This window comes from Tuber melanosporum, assembly GCF_000151645.1.
Source record: "Tuber melanosporum whole genome shotgun sequence assembly, scaffold_7, strain Mel28".
Classification (NCBI taxonomy): domain Eukaryota; kingdom Fungi; phylum Ascomycota; class Pezizomycetes; order Pezizales; family Tuberaceae; genus Tuber; species Tuber melanosporum.
In genome coordinates, this window is record NW_003299117.1 from 1,134,897 (window position 1) to 1,153,508 (window position 18,612).

An 18,612-nucleotide genomic window follows, 5' to 3' on the forward strand; every position below is an offset into this window, starting at 1 on the left:
AACCCATGCCCTAAGGGGAACCCGATGCCTTTACCCCATGAGATTCTTGCCATACCATACCAATTCCCGCAAGGAGTGATTTCCCCCCAACCCCCTCTGAGATCTCTAATATCCCACGGTCTTAATGGTTTCTGTTTCCTTCTTTCATTCAACGACAGAGCGTAGCACAAGAGAGGAAGCAAGCCCCTTTGCGGGTTAAATAGAACCAGACGCTTACAGAACTGTCGTAGATCCTCCTTGGATGGGTGAAAGCATGGCCCTTTGACATGGATGCTAGCACTCTCTAGAAGAACTTAAACAATTATAAATATGTATTCTAAAGAGTTCGAAAAACCGCCTATAACTCCAACCAAGGTAGAGCATAGTACCGCACCTCTTCTGCAAGCGCCGCTCCCTAGAATTGGCAAAGACCCATCATTAAATCTTGCCCGCTAGCCTCGTGTAGAGCACAAAAGCACAAGAGCTATCAGTCACCATATAAGATGAAATATTTAGCCGAGCACAAGGGTGAACTAGCCGAATCAGGATTTATGAACTCTTCCACTTGATTTGGTTGAACTACGTACGGTAGTTATAACGTCCACCCAGCTGGGTAAATTATCATATTATTAATATGATAATACTTATCGCAACACTTGGACAAATTTTGTCTTGCGACCCATGGGAACCGTTCTGCATCCGATAATTCAGCTTTTCGCATGCACCATACCAGAGATCGTATTCTTACCCTACTAACCAATTTTGACAGCCCAACCATCCACAGCGCAGATTCGGGGGTGATCTACTCGAGTATACTGGTAGGTATATCAATGGTGCCCCCCACTCTTAAGCCCCGCCCCAACCGGAAGGCCCTGCCTTCGCTAAACCTGTGACCGGATGGGGGAGTCCTGAACTCTGAGCATGATATTTGAGCTGAGAGGGGTTTGAGCATTCGGAATTCTCCATAATCAATGTCTGGATGAATAACAGTTCTCTATCCAAAGCCTGAGACGGGTATCATCGCAACTCCGATGCGAGGAGGGGGGTTAGTCCAGCAGGAACGTTAATCAAACCCATGATTTTCCAGTCCCTCGCACCACCAAATGCCTTGCTATGCCTTCATCCCCCCACCCTTAAAAAATTCAATCGACATTGTGCTCTTTTTCTAGACAATGGCTTGATATGTATCCTCGGCTGCATTTCCTCACGGCGAAGTGCAAATAGACGGAGCTCGCCGCTTTCCTGCACAAAAGCAGCACTCTTCGTACACCACCTAGGTCTCAAGTCACCACGACAAACGAGAACTCAAGCAAGCCAATCCACAAAGTCATCCAAGCCACCTCAGCAGCACAATGGTGAAAATTGTTTAGACCCCTCCTTGATTAGTAAATCAAAGGAATAACCTCCCCGGCTCCCGGTACTAGAGACTGCTGTAGATAGGCCGGGCACTGGATCGAATGTGGAGGTGGAAAAGTACTCCCGCGGCCGAGTTGAAGTTGGACCCGATGATCGCCGGGCCAATTAACGGGCTCATCCAGTGTCAAGCTGACGACAGTAATTCCGTACACGGTACGACTAAGTAGGGTATGAAATCCATCGTTACTGAGCAACCCCCCGCTCAATCGACTCCCTGCTTATGATAATACTTGAATATCCCTTCGTTTGATGCTGAATTGCAGGGCTTTTTGGCGTGCGCCCGGCATTGTGATCAACAAAAGCCATCACTGGATACAGCTAACATATGACATCAGAGCTAATGAAGAATAAGCCACACTAACCGTGATATAAAAAAACCTCGCGCTTGGGAAGTGGTGTAGTGCCCAGAACAGAGCAAAATTAGTACTGCTCAACATGGTCATGATTGAAATGAGATGACCAGTGTATATTCGTTCCTAATTACGCAAATAACTTAGGTTCGTGTTCGGCGCTCTAAATTGGTCTAAATGTACCAGTTGTTTGCTCGAGTATTCGGTCGGGGTATTGGAGAGGGTACAGGGGTGATAGGCCGGATAGGGGGTCTAATTGACTTATGATACTCGTTCTACGATAGGGAATTCGACGAGCAATCCTGTGCTAACCTAACAAAACAAAACCGTAGTCTACCAACCCAAGCCGTTGTGGAGAAGGTTCGAATCGACCACTCCACCATCCACCACAAAGCACGTTCCGGGTCCAAGCGTGAAATAAGGAACCTACTTTGTTGAGTTTCCTTAAACATCTACCTCCGTACTATACCAAAAGGGAAACACCCTCATCAAGATAAGACGAGAGCCTATCGGTTATCAGGGCGATTGTGTTCTTTTGCAGACGCCATGCGCAGCGGCAGGGGGCTCCAGACCCCCTGTAATTACTAAGTCGTAAATGGTCATAAAGTGACACAGATTAGGAAGGACCGTTAGAACTAGACAACTGGCGAATGAGGATCACCGAAAGCTTCACGGTTGTTTAAACCGGGGGTGATATCCGGAAGCTGAAAAAGTCCACGAGGTACGCAATTGGTAGAACCATATTGTTTTAATGATAGCCAATTCTACGCCCACATGGGCATATCGTATTTCAGCTAGCACTATTGCTGTTGACTGGAATTTGCCATTGGGACAAAAAAATATAAAGGCTTGACATAACTCCTTCTAGAGGCACTCCTTCATTTCTCATCCACAGTTCCAAGTTCAATATCACTCGCGATCTCACCAGGAAGACATCAAAATGAAGCTTTCGGCCATTGCTCTCTTTATTTCTGCCGCCACGGCGACCCCGGTCAACGAGCTCGTAAAGAGGACTCCTCCGAATATTCCTAGCGCAGCGAGCGCGATAAGTATGCTTGCTTCTCTCACTGTAAGGACTTCGGACCCATCGGGCTACGACAGAAATCTGTTCCCGCACTGGATCACAATCAGTGGTTCTTGCAAGTGAGTTCGAATGCCTTCCAGATTAACTCAGACTAAACATATCGCTCTTTCAGCACTCGTGAGACTGTCCTGGCGCGCGACGGAACCAACGTCATCCAGGCCAGTGACTGCTCAGCAGTAAGCGGAAGTTGGTACAGCCCTTACGACGGTGCAACTTGGACTGCTGCCTCTGATGTTGTATGTCTTGGTGGAGTTATCGCATCTCGCATCCTAAGTTGCCTCTCATTAACTGACCAATTCAACTACCATATAGGACATCGATCACGTCATTCCTCTTTCCGATGCCTGGAAATCAGGGGCCAATACCTGGGTGAGGTCCAATCCTTTATGATTTTCATTGCCCTACCTCAGTAACTTCCACACATTAAAGTCCCCAATCCTAATCATCTCCAAGACTACCGCATTGCGCCAACAATTCGCCAACGACCTAACGAATCCCCAACTCATCGCTGTGACGGACAACGTTAACCAAGCCAAGGGCGACAAATCCCCTGATTTGTGGAAGCCTCCTCTAAGTAATTCCCCCTATTTCCCTATTCCTCACGATGAACCAAAGTTGATATTCATCCAACCACAGCCTCCTACTACTGCACTTATGCCAAAATGTGGGTCAAGGTCAAGAGTGCATGGTCACTCTCTGTCAAGTCTGCCGAGAAATCGGCCTTGGCGAGTATGCTGAACACTTGCTGAGCTGAGATCGCGCGAACGAGTGCTGGATGCTGGATGCTGGGCCTATGTGATGTTGACAGATAGACCATCGTACGGTCTTTTTTTTTTTTCTTTCGAAAATAGTAGAGTAAAGTTTATGGAGTTTGTAATTCCGGCTCCCCTTCTATTGAAAATTTTATATCAACAGTGAAGTGGCTTTAAGGACCCTCATGGTAAGACAACCGTATGATATTTGCCAAACAGCCAAAGAGATCCCGAGCCAAAGGAGCTAATAACTGCTATTACTTGTACAGTATACTCGTAGATACTGTACAAGCACCTATTCAAGCACCTTCTTTCGGGCGAGAGCCCTAAGGCTGATAACTTTTGTCTTATGATCTCATACTTGTATCACGGAATTTTCCGACAAAAAAAAAAAAAAAGGCCGCTCCAGCCGTAGAGCAAGACCCTCTAAATTTATTGTGGACTCGATTTTGATTCGTGCACATTCGTCTCAGATCAGCCCCAATCCGGAGTCGGTGGTATTGGGGAAAAGGCAAACGGGTGGCAACGCGGGAGTGAGGTCTCTCCTTCCACCCTCCGCAGGAGTAAAATAAATCCGATAACCCCGAGCACCTGTTGAACACAGTACGAGTACTGTACCTCGTACAACAGATTTGTGTGTTACATGAGCGTAGCTGAATAGCAGATACACCCGGGCACGTTACCATTCCTGGATGGTTTTTATAGGGGATGGATTCCTACTTCAGCTACAAATACTCGAGAAAACCAGGGCCCGGCGGGCGCCATGAACCGGGAGATTTGGCGTGCTCGGTCTATACTGGCCAGCGCGTTAGATTACAGAATGGATGAACGGATGGATAGAAAAACCGTAAACACCCGTCCGTCCAACCACACGATGGTACCTGGATCGGGGGGGTACACAGGACACTGTAAGTTTCGGAGTCTTTTTCCCGTTTCTGTTTTTTGGTGAGGTTGTGCTGTGACGAGTTTGTGAGAAGAGTGCTGTGATGCGAGGACTTTTGTTGGCCAAAGTGGTACGGGTTGACTGACTGGAGTGCACGGGATGAACCAATGGTTATGCGCTATTGTATGATATTACCCATACTTTGGGTCTTTCGAAGACCTATAGCAAGGTATCGATCGGGAGTGGGATTATTGATAACCAAACTCCCCCCAGATCCCCCCATCATTCCGGCCTCCCATCGCCGGCACTCTATATATAGCCAAAGGCCGAAAATCCTAGGCACTAATAAAATCACTATCCCAACCCCAGCGCACGCTAATCCCGCTCCATATGGACAGCAGGTATCTTCCCAAGGGACCATTCTCCAAAGGACAATCCACAGTATAGGTCAATAATCAATGGCGAGCCGTTGTTCATAACAAAGCAAAAAGATCGAGGGTAGAGCATATTATATATAAATTAGCTAGACCGGAAGTAATACTTGCCAGGATGGGGATACCTAGCCTCGCTAGGGGCCACGAGAGAGATCACGATGGGAGCCTAATAGGGTGTTGTTTCACCTTTGGAGTGGGTTGTTTGTCAGATGAATGGAATGAAGCAGGCTTGGGGACTCGGAACTAGTGTTATTTTGATGCATGTTGAGTGAGAGAATATTTGGGTGGTGTTGTTAATGCAGACACGTTTCAGCGCGGTGGGTATGATTCGATGGCATTAAGAGTCATAACTAGTCACTCGTATTGCCCCGTCAAAGCCCTGTGTGGGACCATCCCTATCATAGTGAATCCACGAGGCGCCCTCACGGCTAGTGCTGATATGTCAATCCGCTATCATAAAGCTTCCCAGTGCCTACCGTAGACCGCGCGCTAATAGGATATCCTACTTAGCTACCTTTCCACGGCTTTTAGGTAGCCGCTCCATATTTGACTCCGCCTGGCACTCTCTGTGAATATAGTACTTATTTTATGGTCCTCCACTGCCAAAAATTCTAGCCAAGCATCATATTTGGTTTGAGAATGCAGCTAATGATGGATGTTATCGAAGTAGGGCCCTATTGGCACTTATATTCTCTTGGGGTTTGGGTTCAGACCTTCTCTAGATCTAAGGAAGGGTCCCCTGCCTCGTTCTCTAGGGGATGGCATGGCTAGTATCATAGAACTAAAGAGCGTATCATAAATTATGATATCATTGATATGATAATATCATACTATGCAAAATTGCGATATCTGCACATCCATACTCTTCTGACCTATCCAGATTACCCCAGAAGAAACACGTACTACAATACCCATAGATTTGTTGCTTTAGTAATTCTTCCCCACATCCTACAATCCACAACCCTACCACCTCTACTAAAAAAAACCCAAAGTCAATTTATTTATGATAGTATCATAGCACAAGTATATACCTATGGAGGGGAAGGGAGGCACCTTCACATTCCATACTCGCCCAAAACAAAGTGCCTAGCCACCATTAGTAAAAAGTACACTCAGCAGTTATAACATGTAATTCTACACACTCCACTATATGCGCGCCGTAGGACCGCTGGCGATTCGCTATCCCCAGCAGGTCCCTAATCTCCGGATTCAGGGACAAATGCTCCTGGGGAGGGTTAGTACCTCCAACACGGTATAGCCTGTGTCCTTTGGACGTGTTGAATCTCGTTGACCCATCAAACTGAAGCTATCGTGAGCTGATGCGGTGATATCCACAATTCCGCAAAGTGCACGTCTCAACGTATCATATCATACGGTAGCGCTTATCATTCTCCCTATACCCCACATCACCCCCCCCCCCCCACACACACCTCTACTGCACCGTGAGAGTAAACCTCAAATCCCCACCCATCCACCATTAAGCACTGCAGGTATCGCACAAAGGTGTGATTATCTCAGGCCGAGAGTCAGAATATCCACTAACGCTACCGGCAGGCAGATAGGCATATGCCATCGGCACACCCCATCACGGAATACTGATACCTCGTGCACGGCATTCACAGTACAGGTGAGCCGTGAGTCGGCCGATCGATGGAACGATCTATAAGTTAGCGGGATTCATAAGTAACATTACGCATTCCCCCATTCGGTCTGGAGCAAACCGCTGCACCGCACCGTAACGCCTGTCCTATTCATGAGCAGCGAGCTAGCTAGATAGCTAACTACTCACATTTTGCCCATTCTCCTCACACTCCACGACATGAGACCTGCCCATGCCCCACACCCATGATTACTCGAGTACTGAGATACAACTAGAAAAAGGAGAAAAAGAATATACAGGGAACACCAAGATCACCCACTACCCAAACAGCCCCGCCCAGCAAACACCTAAAATTTCTACAGTTTAACCCTCCCCCACACAATCCCCTCCCAATCCCCTCTTCCAAAGGGAACATACTCGCCGTCCTTCAACCACCAAAGCACATCCCCTGAGGCCCCCACCTTCTCCGGATCCGCCCCTTCATCCCTCAACGTTCCTTTAACAAACTTATAATTCCCCGTCTTCTCAAGTCCTCCAGGTGCCTTGACTACCCTAACGAAAACTGGCCTAGCGAATCGTGGGAGTTTCGTGACCCACTTACTTAATTCCCGGCGAACCTCGTCGTCGCTAGTAGGAGGCGATATGACGATAGCAGCGCATCCGCAACGGCCGTCGTGGTTTGGCAAGGCCACGCCGTAAACGTTAGCCTCGGCGATAGAAGGGTGCAGGCCAAAGACTTCAGACACTTCTGAGGAACTGACGTTCTCAGACTTCCAGCGGTAGGTATCGCCGATGCGGTCTATAAAGTACCAGAGTCCGTCTCGGGTGCGCTTTTGGAGGTCACCCGTGCGGAAGTAAGCGTCACCCTTTTTGAATGCGTCACTGCCTGCGGTTAGCTAAAGGTAGTAAGTAAGGAAGAAGCGAGGGGAAAAGAGGGTTACCGAACGACTTTCTCGTCACTAGCTTTGGGGTTCCGGAAATAACCCTGAAAGGTTTTCTTTATATCGTTGGGGTCCAACTTCCAAAGAACCTCACCAGCCTCATCATAACCGCATTGAACGCAGAAACCATTCTCATCACGGAAGAGCTCTTCGTTTCCGGCGTCCATTTTTGCAATCTTAACCCCACTGCCTAATAGTAGTGAGACGAGGGAGCCACTACGGCCTACCGCACCGACACCCCATTCTCCTCTTTGAAGATTCCAAGATCCAGACGTGCCCTCAGTGCTGGCGTAGAACTCGGCGATGGCAGGAATACCAAAGCGCTCCTTGAAGCGGACCCACACGTCCGGTCTTAGGCCATTGCCGAAAGCAATTTTCACATTGTGGTCTTTGTCATCCGGGGAAGGTGGGGCCGCAAGTAGGTAACGACATGTCTCGCCAACATATTGGAGGATAGTAGCCCGGCTGCTGCGAACTTCTGGCCAGAAGGTTTTTGTGGAAAACCTATGTCCGAGGACAAGCGTGAAACCGGACATCATAGCACCGACGAAGCCAAGAAGTGCGGCAGAAGCATGGTACAAGGGCATGCAGGTGTAAAACCTGTCGGATTTTTTTAATTCAACCCATGCACTGACGAAGCCAGAGCCGTAGTGGGTTTTCTGGAAAGATACGATGGCGGCTTTGGGCATACCGGTTGTCCCGCTACATTCTTATTGATTAGTATTTCAACCATAGTGATACGAGAATGAGGAAGTGGATATTTGCCTAGTATAGACTAGCATGGCCATTTCAGAAAGCTTAGCCCCGATCCTCTCCTCATCCCCCGGGCGAAAGCCTTTCCAGGTCTCCACAACCCTCTCGGCAGCCTCATCAAATATTACGACCTCGCGGTTCGCTCCCTCAGTCTCCAACCTCCTCCTCGTCTCCTGCCCTTCGGATCCCTCGAGAACCCCCTTCACTTCCACGTCAACAAACATGAGCCTAGCCGTCGATATCTTGACACAATGCACGAGCCTATCCCCCTCAAGATTGTAATTTAGCAGTGCAGGCTTCGCGCCCAAGGCCCACAACCCCAACCAGATCCAGATCATAGCTGGCTTGTTCATAAAATCAATCGCGATGATCTCATTCCTCTGGACGTTGTACCGTTCACGCAGCCAGGCAGCATACTTGAGCGCTAATTCGTAGGCTTCCTTGTATGAGTATTCGCGGCCTTGGTAGATTAGGAACAGACGTTCACAGTCGGTGGGTGAGAGGGCACGCTTCTCGAGACCGTAGAAGGGATTCAATCGCCCGCGGCGCTCCAGGAGCAGACACCGGATGCGGGAATACAAAAACGAGGAGATCACCGCGTAATCGTATGTCAACTGGTGCTTCGCATCCAGGTAGGAGAGCAGCGGCAGAGCCGCTGCCAGCAGAGCCAGTGGCGGAGCCATTATTTGTTTGCTTGTTTGCTGCTGCTACGGTAGTGGCAGGAGAAAGTGGCAAAGTAGGATGTTTGTTGAGGTGTGTATGTGTCTATATCTACCCTACTTATGGGAGGCACGAATTGGTATGTATGATAAGGCAAACAGTAAGAGCTGAGTAATTAGGGTGAGGGGATACGGGAGAAGGAGGGCGGATGAGGGGGGATGAGGGAGGATGGAGGAGGATGGGAAGAAGGTGGAGGGAGGGGAGGGGAAGGGGAGGGGAAAGAGTTCGAGTGGTGATGGGATACAGCTTCAATTGTGTGTGAGTTGGTCCAGTAAAGGTGGAGGGAATGTTCCTTCCACGCACCTACGGCATCGGTACAGGTACCGCAAACTGCCGGTACTCTATCTGGTGGCCAAGCTTTTCTTTTCTTTTTTTTTTTTTTTTCCTTCACTCCTTTCACTCACTTCAGCCATGCCTCGGTTGGCTTGCTTCTGTGTAACGCGGGCACGGGGCCAGTTATTAGCAATATCCGGTATCCAGCCTCGGTTAACATGTTCAATCCGCGATGTTTACCGGCTCCCAACCCGGTATAATAGTTGTGCTCATGCCATGATAGTCTACCGGTATTATACTGTATATTATCATTCATAGTGAAGGATCCGAGTGCGGAAAGATTGGTGAGATTCTGGAGTAAAACATTTTTATCCGTCCCTCCTTATCGTGCGTGCGGTCCCTCCAATGGAGAATATCGCACCTGTCTGGTACCGGGCACTCGAAATCAACACTCATGTACAATCCATCTTGCTAACATACCGGTAATACCCACAATATTATGATATGATAACCTCCGAAACTATACAAGTACTAGGGTGTGGAGTTAGTGATGAGACGGACAGGGTATGGGTGGCCGAGAACCATATCTCCAGATTCCCGATGCCCACACACATTGTCTCCGGGCACCCGCACCTTGTCTGTCTCATCACTATCCTCCATACCCTAGTATCATACCCGAGCACGAGTATCATACATGGGTGTTTCGAAATTTTGCTGTCACAGTGAATACTACCCTTATCGAAAATCGGAAAAACATACTCGTAGAACTAGAGAGGGCGTCCCCTGAGCACTTCTGTGAAGGCATGCTTTCCTAGAGATGTTGCAGTTGGAAATTTTCCAAAAATTATTACTCTCGCCTTGGTTGTGGGTTGACTTCGGGTCCCCGGCACCATACCAGTACCGGTACTGTACCCATATCTCCCAATCATCACTTCTGCTCCGGCCCAGGGTACAATACCCCTCTGTCTCATTATGGCACTAAAGACTCTTGACGATCTGGGCGAGATTGAAAACAAGATTCTTCCTGTCTTAGACATGCATCGGGCCACGTTTCAACCTAATCTAGTGAAGATCTCTACATTGTTTATCGGTTTTCCCGATAGTCTAAGCCCTCAGGACCCAGAGCCGCCCCAGGCTCCGGGCAGAGCTCTACCCTGTGGAGATGTTTTTTTATTCTGTCTACCCGGCCAGCCAGTGACTACATCTACCGAATGCACGAGGGGAACATTTTTTCTCCAATCCCGTTCGGGTCATTTAGATTTCCTAAAATTGCAGTAGGCAATACCGGCGTGCACCAACCAGCAATTCTGCCTCAAATTGACGGTTATATGTACAGTACAGTACAGTACAGTACCGCTACACTCGTACTATATCAAAAGAGAAGTGACCCCTCCCCCGAGCTTTCCATACAAAATTCCGATTTTCAATTAGGTATGATACTGTATCATACAAGAAACAACCATAACAAATCCCGTCCTCCATAAGTTACCCTGATAATCCATGGGGAGTTGAGCATTATGAATTTTTCGTCGACAGTCCTAAACACTGAAATACAGAGGCGCGAGGTTGGCTTAGCTCATTGCTATGCAAAATCCCACACAAATTAGCTGCCTTGGTGTGCACTCCAACCTCCTCCTTTGCGGAACAATTCCTTTACTATCATAGTAGTCTGGCATTCAACTGCCGTATATGAACCCTTGAATTAAACTCTGTCAGGAAAAATTTACTTCTTGATTCTTTGTTGCCAGAGAGGCGCGTATTGAAAATTGGCACCCTACTCGTACCGGAGGACTGCACGGTACCGCGTTGGCCTTGGTACCAGTACTGTACCAGGTCAAAAAGTTTCGTCCGACCCAAGTTTTACACTATTCAAATCACTAGAAGCAGAACTGCAAGGGATCAAAACTGTGCGCACTATCTACAACCGCGTTGACGAGTGTGAAAGTAACCCAAATCTCTGTATGGGTCTCCATACAAAAAGATACATGGCAATACCTCACACTGGATTGACATTTTCTCTACCCCTTTATAATTTTTAGGAATTCCGCAAAATCGCCCGCATTTTCTGCAGGCTTGTTGATGCTCTGCAGAATTTTTGAGGGGCTCTCATGGTCATTGTGCTGTGCGAGAGGGCGGTGAAAGTGGGGACTTCTGGCGCAAAAAGGGCGTCGGACGAAACGATTTGACCTATCATAGTACTAGTACAGTACTGTACGGTACCCCTGATTCAACGGTAAGGTTTGTATTTGTAGGGAAGAGGCGTCTTCTTGATGGCATGTGAAGCGCGCTGTGAAAAGTCTTGAAGCTCGGTCCACGACAAAGGCTCTCAGACAAAAGGGCTTTGTTCTTAGACTATGGTAATACTCTAGCTTGACTCGTTCCCGATAGCGGTGCTGGGTTTTACGGTGTGGTGGGTATGCATCATCTTTGGCAATTTGGGAAACACATCCATGGTATTTTATCATCATGAGAACTATGCGTGCTGGTACTGTACTTGCAAATGCCATGCTAATAAACCCAATCCATGCTCTTTGAGTCCTTCCAAAACTCTTCTATATGTCCGGCTAACATTCTCCCCTTCATTCTAACGAAATCGTGCGCCCCATCCGTCACAATGCCTACAACCCTCTCCGGTTCCTTCCCCCCGCCCTCTCCACCGCGTAACAGCTCTAGCATCTCGGGTAGCAATCCAGGATCAATATCCGTATCATTCTTAGCAAGCAAAATTAAAATCCTCTTCCCGGTTTCACGCAGATATTCCCCGGCAACTGCCCACTCCTCCTGCCTATCGTATATGGGTCCGTATTTGGACGAGCTAAAGTATGAGTACAAGAATCCCCGATGCTCGCGACTCTGCCACTCCAATATACTCGGAACGTCCAGGACTACAGCCCTATCCATCGGATCGCTCGCAACGCGGCGGGAGTGACTCTGCGCATGCTTTGCGTTGAGCCGGCGGCGCACCAGAAGTGTTGCTAACACGTTTGGGATCCACCCTGAGTGTACCATTCGCAAGAGGGGGCTTAGATGGGACTTTTTCAGAATTCCGCACGGAGCTAGGAGGATCAATTCATCAATCATGTGGGAAAAGTGGCTCGTAAACGAGACGCTTATCCCCCCGCCAAGGGAATAGCCAATCAAGGTAAAGCTGGTCCAGTGGAGGGCGGAGGAGGAGAGGGCAAAGATGATTTGTGAGGAGAACAGGCGGTGGTCGTGTGGGGTTAGGGGGGTATCACTGTACCCTCGACCGTATAAATCTGCAATTCATACAGGTTGGTCCCGTGTTATTATGGGAAGCGAGGACACTGATGGGTTATCATACCGAGGGTGAGAACACGACATCCTCTCCCAACCAAGTCCCACAACAGGTCCCTAGCAACAGGGCACGGCGTCGAAATCCCATGCACGAAAACAACTTTTTTGCCCTTCGTCGGCCCAAACTCGTACACACGGATCACCCCATACGGGGTATCAACCCATCGTCCATCCAGCAGAACATCCGGCGGATACGGTAGATAATCCTTCTCCTTATCCGTCAAGTCGCCCAGTAGTTCCCTGGGAGAGGGGATCACGCTGGGCAGTGGAATGGCCGGCGGGCGGAGCGCGAAGAAGGCCACGATAGCCGCGGCGGTGGTAGTAGTCAACCCGATTATTAACGGGCTGGAGGCTGGAGGTGGACGTAGCGTGGAGAGTTTTGAGAATAGATGGGACATTGTGAGCGATATCCTATGTACGGTTCCTACGGGGGAGGGGTTGGGGAGAGGAGGGGCCCTTTGGCGACATTGTTTCTATTGGGAATGGCAAGTGGAAGTGAAGAGGGGTGGGTTAGGGTTCTGAATGGTGAGTTGTTTCGTTTGGGAACCATAATATTATGATACATCGTCGGGATGGTTAGCATAACGGCCCGGGAGGGGGGGCAGGGAGCTGTTGATTGGTTGGCCGGGTGTACTTCTACGGCTATTTGCTTGACTTTATTTTTGTTTCCTTCAGTAAGGATGATTGAGTGAAATTGACTCGTGGTAACTTAGTGTCTAACTTGGTCGTAAGGTTCGCAGTCTGCAGTGAGTTGTGCGGCTGGTGCATAGCCTCCCACAGAATGACTTCCCAGGTTGATGGCCTGTGGCAGAGGGTTGGATGATAATCTGTGATGGAGTCCGAGTTCTGATCCCTAACGATGAGCTACCGTACACAAATTTAATTTTCTTGGATTTTCCATAATGAACCTTTATCACCAGTCCTATCATCCTTCTAGCGTCCCCGCACCGCCTCTTTCAAACCCGCAATTACTCTACTCGAGTAACTTACCTCTCATCCACTCACGCGTTAAGGGTTGCTAATTTATGGTCGGGTAGAATCACCAAAAGGGGTGGGTAGTCCACTGTTGCCAAAGGCCTTGATCAATTTTCAATGCTTCAGTACTTTACAATGCCGGTAACCAACACATGAACCATTCACTAAGCCTATTTCTACCAACTCCCTTGGTGTCACGAAAATCGCCATGGCCATGAGCACAAAAGAAATCGGCGCTACCATAACAAGTGGGTATATCCACAATACAGTACACGCCTCAAAAGAAACAAGTTAGACGACTGCAAATCCCTCTGGTCCGTTGTCCCATTGGAGCACCCATGTAAATCCCAACACGGCTTCAATAATAACAATAGACTTTCCACCTCCTACAATGTCCAAACAAAGGAAATTGCTTCATTGTCCCTCCCCATGCGATCTGATAATTCTCTTCCTTTGACTGCAATTCTACAATTAATACCGCTCTCCCTCATTTTCTTCTTCTTCTTTCCTCTGGTGATAGCAGTGATATCAACTACCCGCACCAAACCCCCACCAACATCGCCGGCATGGAGGTACGCAGGAATAACACTTTAGAGGCGGTTACATTGGCCGTGGGCGAGCTATACCGTTCACGTATCACACAAATTATGCAGAGCTTACAAAGGGAACCCGACGATGTTCGTTTCTGCAGAACATGTGTTCTGGCTAACAAGTGGCCGATTTCCGTCAGTGGGATGTCAGCCGAGGTCAGTGATACCTTCATGACCCTATCCGGGAGATTTGGCGAGCTTACCCGGCAGTAGGAATATCTAACACATCTAAGAGCTGATTTGAATGAAGCTAGAGGGCTTTTGGAACATAATTGGGACCCGCGACATATGGACCCCGGTTTCCTTGGTGATTCCTTCCCTTCTGCCAACTCAATACATCAGCTAATGGGGTTCCTACAGACGCAAATATTCCCACCGCCAGGAGGTGGTTTTGCACTATCGATACAAGGGCTAAATGCCATGCCTGTGGCCTGCCATTTGACCTTGTTCACGTCGTTCGTTGCCGTTCCCCGAGATATATATTACCGTGGGAGCTAACATGGAGCAGTTTGATTCTTCTGGAGAAGATACCTTCCCGGAGGGACAGAAGGCGGCGGCGGATGAACATCGTACTTTTTGTCCCATTATAAGAGTCGAGGGTTGGAGTACCGATATAACCGAAATGCGCCACCCCGGAGACTATCGGGACCAACTTGTCGATGCTTTGAACAGGGGAGATGATATCATGTCCATAATGGGGGAAGACCACTATGATGAGCTTATTCGGCCCAGGCTATCTCGAGAGCGAATCGCTGCTTACCAAAGATACCTCAACAGAAAGGCTCTTGCGGCCCAAGTTATGTTGAAGCATTGCCCCAAATGCCTGAGAGCCAGTAGCACAACCTTAATGGTGAGATATCCATTTCCATCCATAGCTCTACAGCACTAACGGCGTCCAAACAGGGGAAGCGAATGCACGAGAGAGTTTGTCAGTTGACACGATTTGACTGGGTTACTCTTGCGGAAGTACAACCGCTCCGAACCCAAGAAGGTGTTGATGGGCGCGAGATGGTAATGAATTCCAATGGGTCACTCGAAAGCAGGTTTAGAGTCTTGGCTCCGGGTGAGAAGGCTAGACTTGAAAGAAAATACCAACGACAACTTTACACTCGGTTGAACATGGACGAAAAAAACCTCGAGCTATTGGGTGATGACAACGACTCCGAGGATGTCCCCTCAGACCAGGACGACAACCAAATTCCGCGTCGGCATGGACCTCGCAGGCGCCGCCCCCACCGCCGACCGATCCACAGTGACAACAGTGATGACGAAAATGACTACGGGCCCGGCCGTGGCCGTGGCCGTATCGCCAGCCGCCGTATTCCTACACTTGAGGAGTACAACCGTTGGCATGAGGAGGTGGCTCCAACTATACTGGCCCGCAACAATGATTCAACAGAGCAGATGTTGTCTAGATTTCAAATGGAGTTTCAGGAGATGCTCCGCCGAAACGACCCTATCGCAATCGGCGTTCCGGCTCCGCAGCCTCGCCCCCCGCTTGGGACCCCGCTTCCGGCTAATGAGAGAAAGACCCTACTGGCGAGAAAGACTCCCAGGACGAGAGAGAAAAATACAGCTACCACCGGCCAGTCTCGGCCTAGGATCGCTCCACTCCGGGCCGACTCTGCTGGTGCTGGCGATGTTCGTGCTGGTCCACTTAGAACTAATATTCGGGCCCTCTCAGAAGCTGATGCAGAGAGGCCTATTATTACCGAACCCAATCTAGCGCTTCAGAGGGCATACGATAGGATACCAGAAGGTCTCATATCCGCTCTGGAAGGGACGGGGCTGAATGATAGCCGGCTAGGCTTTGGTTGGAGGGTACACACCCTCAGACTGTTGAGCCCAGCTTGGAATGCCCAAAACGCGCGGGCAGATGCGCTCCTAAAACAGAAGATGGAGGGGAAAGTAGTCACTGCACGGGATACTCGTCCGGCACTTCAAATGTATATCGATTTTTTCTCGACTGGGGGTCTCATCACCGTTGGATCCAGATCTCTAAGCTTTCTGGAAATTCTGTGCTATCCGGATGCCACGCTTGAGACCGATCAGTTATTTATGCAGCTTCTCTTTCCAATCGATTCGGCTCCACGATTCAATCCATCAATATCTCTAATGCCAACCGGCCTTCGCAGAGCTATGGCTACAACCCCAACACTCATAGGGTGTTTCATGCTAGGGTTGCGTAGAGTAATGGCATTCTGGGGGTTTGAGTTCCGCGGTACAAGCTCGACTGGGAGACCGTTATGGCGGCTTGTTCCAAACTTCCTTCCCGCAAATCATGCGTGGACACGGCGGGTGGATCATAATCACCAACGATTTACTCGCTTAATCAGGTGCTTGCACTTAATAGGAGGGTCCCGTGGTGCGAGATCAATATATAGATGCATCACCAGGGCCATCAGGGAGAGGAACCTTCCAGTAAACGAGCGGTCCCAAAGGCTCTGGAGAAGAACGGCGCTGGGACCACTCAACATGGATCCACTCGCCAAAGCATACCCACCCGACACCGACTTTAGGACGGACTCGGAACCAGAGGAAGCTGGAGAGGGGAGGAGCCACCGTCCCAGAAGCCTAAGTGGAAGCCTAAGTGGAAGCCTAAACGGAAGCCTAAACGGAAGCCTAAACGGGGGCGGGGACGGTAGGGGGGGTGGAGCAGGGTCGGTAGGTTCCCCGGTAGATTCCCAAAATCTCAGCTGGGAGAGAGCAATGGACCCTGCATATAACGACAATGGTGACTCGGAAGATGATCCCCACATTGCCGACATTTCCTCCTCCTCTGAGGGCTTCTTAGACCCGCATGAGCGCGACGTGGACTTTATCCCGAAGAGATTGCCATCCTCCCCCATCGACACCAGAGAAGTGCCCGCGATACAGCCACAGGAAACACAGCAGACGTCAGAAAGGTACCCCTATTCCTTCCTTCCCCCAGAGTCTACCGCGCGAAATAATACTAACGTGATACGGCCCAGCAATCGAACCCCGGTCGGTCAAAGACCGAGACCAAGGATAGAGAGGAGGTACGTCCCACCGCCTACCCGGACGGCAAGAGCATCCGATGATTTCAGGCACGTCGAGCGACGGATAATACCATCCGAGGAGCGGGCCAGATTGGAGAAGCTTAGGGCCGCAGCATTGAGGGAGTCGAACCCGGACATTACGAAGGTCGTCAAGCGTGGGTTGTAGTTGGAGTCACTGCTGGGGATATGGGAGATTGCGATATTCAGCTAGGTAGTTTATTGGCAAGCTCGTTCTCTGGACAGCTTGTCCACATTGTGTTGTTTTTCCCTGTCGGTTAGTTCTCGTTGCTGGATCTGACTGAGTAGCGATCGTGCTTTTATTTTTTGTTGGCTGAAGAAATTAACTTGTTGTCATACTTTGCCGAGTGAGAATTTGTGATTTAGAGGCGATACATCCGATAGGAGATAGTAACTCAGTTGAGACGGTGTCTAAAGGAGCCTCAACTGACCCAGCTGGACAAGCTTCCCCTCCACTGATTCCGTATACCCGAGGTCCGTCAAGCGAGGCATTAAGCCTCCCCTCCTTCCAAGTGTGATGTGCCCACGAGAAAATAGCGTGGAAAGCACCACCCTCCGGAAAACATAACATCTGTTACAGGTCGTGGATCGATGGTGGAAAATTGTGGTTGACACTAGAAGTTCTAGGAGTCTGCTGGATCGCTTAGGGATGTAATAGATTGTTCTAGAGCTCTAGCGGTTTACAGAGAAGAGTCTCTAGACATGCCTTTCCTTCAGTATCACGGTAGTGTGCGGAAGAGCGGAGACATATGCGGGGAAACAGAGAGAGGCGTCGTGATGGATGGAAGGATCAGAATGGTTTAATTACTTTTCATTTATACACCTGTCTTTACCGTTAGTTTAGATAGGGAGAAGAAGAAGCGTTGAGGAAGAAGAGAACGAAGTTGTTCACAATACCTCTCCTAACCTTCCTACACGGCGCCCAAGTTCCAAGTAAATCCCGCACTCTACCATCCACCGCAGCACTATCCACCTCCCACCCTAATCCACTCCAAGAGCAGTCACTACCAAGCGAGCAACGGCCGGACAAAAAGTTGTAGGAGGACCAGGTCGGAATTCAGTAGGGAAAACGATTCGTCCCCCCCCCCGGCGAACGGTTTTGCGAGAGAAGGTATACTCCTGTCTGGACAGTCCTCGAGCATGGGAAAGCACTGCGCCGGAGCATTGGCAGAAGCGGGGGTATCCATCATCTTTCTGCACGGCATGATACAAGGATTTTAAGGCAACTGAATACTAGAGTTCGGGAGTTAATGGCCAAACACCCATTTCTGGGGGCTCTCAGGGCAGACACGAAGGACTAGTGATAGATTCTGCTAGATCAAGCAGGTCCCAACCTCAGCCCAGCAGACTAGGATGGTCTAACATTGCCTTCTTAGGTTCGATATGGTGGGGAGAAGGGTAGAAGCACTACAGGGCAGGGCTAGAAATGGGCTACTACAGAGGACACCCATTGCCTCATGGTCAAACAAAATGCACTTCTCCAGAATCCCACTGGTCAAAACGGCGAAA

At 49.3% G+C, this 18,612-nt stretch overlaps 4 protein-coding genes; 2 read left to right on the forward strand and 2 right to left on the reverse strand.

Annotated features, from left to right (window-relative positions):
* The first annotated feature begins 2,627 nt into the window (after positions 1–2,627).
* On the forward strand, positions 2,628–3,741 carry GSTUM_00010465001 (uncharacterized protein). XM_002841307.2 has 5 exons: positions 2,628–2,888; positions 2,942–3,065; positions 3,142–3,198; positions 3,283–3,403; positions 3,466–3,741. The coding sequence occupies exons 1-5, from the start codon at positions 2,686–2,688 to the stop codon at positions 3,576–3,578; spliced, it is 618 nt and encodes a 205-aa protein (XP_002841353.1). The 5' UTR covers positions 2,628–2,685; the 3' UTR covers positions 3,579–3,741.
* Positions 3,742–6,629: 2,888 nt separating this feature from the next.
* GSTUM_00010466001 (uncharacterized protein) lies at positions 6,630–9,144 on the reverse strand. XM_002841308.2 has 3 exons: positions 8,181–9,144; positions 7,440–8,141; positions 6,630–7,380 (listed from the first exon to the last, which is right to left on the reverse strand). Exons 1-3 carry the CDS (start codon positions 8,873–8,875, stop codon positions 6,855–6,857), a joined length of 1,923 nt encoding a protein of 640 aa, XP_002841354.1. The 5' UTR covers positions 8,876–9,144; the 3' UTR covers positions 6,630–6,854.
* A 2,549-nt stretch (positions 9,145–11,693) lies between these two features.
* Positions 11,694–12,987, reverse strand: GSTUM_00010467001 (uncharacterized protein; the record flags this gene model as incomplete). XM_002841309.2 has 2 exons in its annotated part: positions 12,508–12,987; positions 11,694–12,442 (listed from the first exon to the last, which is right to left on the reverse strand). The coding sequence occupies exons 1-2, from the start codon at positions 12,896–12,898 to the stop codon at positions 11,694–11,696; spliced, it is 1,140 nt and encodes a 379-aa protein (XP_002841355.1). The 5' UTR covers positions 12,899–12,987.
* Positions 12,988–14,353: 1,366 nt separating this feature from the next.
* Positions 14,354–17,983, forward strand: GSTUM_00010468001 (uncharacterized protein; the record flags this gene model as incomplete). XM_002841310.2 has 6 exons in its annotated part: positions 14,354–14,372; positions 14,426–14,520; positions 14,574–14,915; positions 14,969–16,971; positions 17,038–17,359; positions 17,456–17,983. The coding sequence occupies 5 exons, from the start codon at positions 14,354–14,356 to the stop codon at positions 17,249–17,251; spliced, it is 2,673 nt and encodes an 890-aa protein (XP_002841356.1). The 3' UTR covers positions 17,252–17,359; positions 17,456–17,983.
* Between the last annotated feature and the right edge of the window lie 629 nt (positions 17,984–18,612).

What these genes read in the sequence shown, in the direction of transcription:
- GSTUM_00010465001 (XM_002841307.2), top strand. Translation starts at nt 2,686, where the DNA reads ATGAAGCTTTCGGCCATTGCTCTCTTTATTTCTGCCGCCACGGCGACC. An exon ending in GGACTGCTGCCTCTGATGTT is followed by an intron (nt 3,066 to 3,141) that starts GTATGTCTTGGT and finishes ACTACCATATAG; the next exon opens with GACATCGATCACGTCATTCC. An exon ending in AATCAGGGGCCAATACCTGG is followed by an intron (nt 3,199 to 3,282) that starts GTGAGGTCCAAT and finishes ATCATCTCCAAG; the next exon opens with ACTACCGCATTGCGCCAACA.
- GSTUM_00010466001 (XM_002841308.2), bottom strand. Translation starts at nt 8,875, where the DNA reads ATGGCTCCGCCACTGGCTCTGCTGGCAGCGGCTCTGCCGCTGCTCTCC. An exon ending in ATATCCACTTCCTCATTCTC is followed by an intron (nt 8,142 to 8,180) that starts GTATCACTATGG and finishes ATAAGAATGTAG; the next exon opens with CGGGACAACCGGTATGCCCA. An exon ending in AGTGACGAGAAAGTCGTTCG is followed by an intron (nt 7,381 to 7,439) that starts GTAACCCTCTTT and finishes AACCGCAGGCAG; the next exon opens with TGACGCATTCAAAAAGGGTG.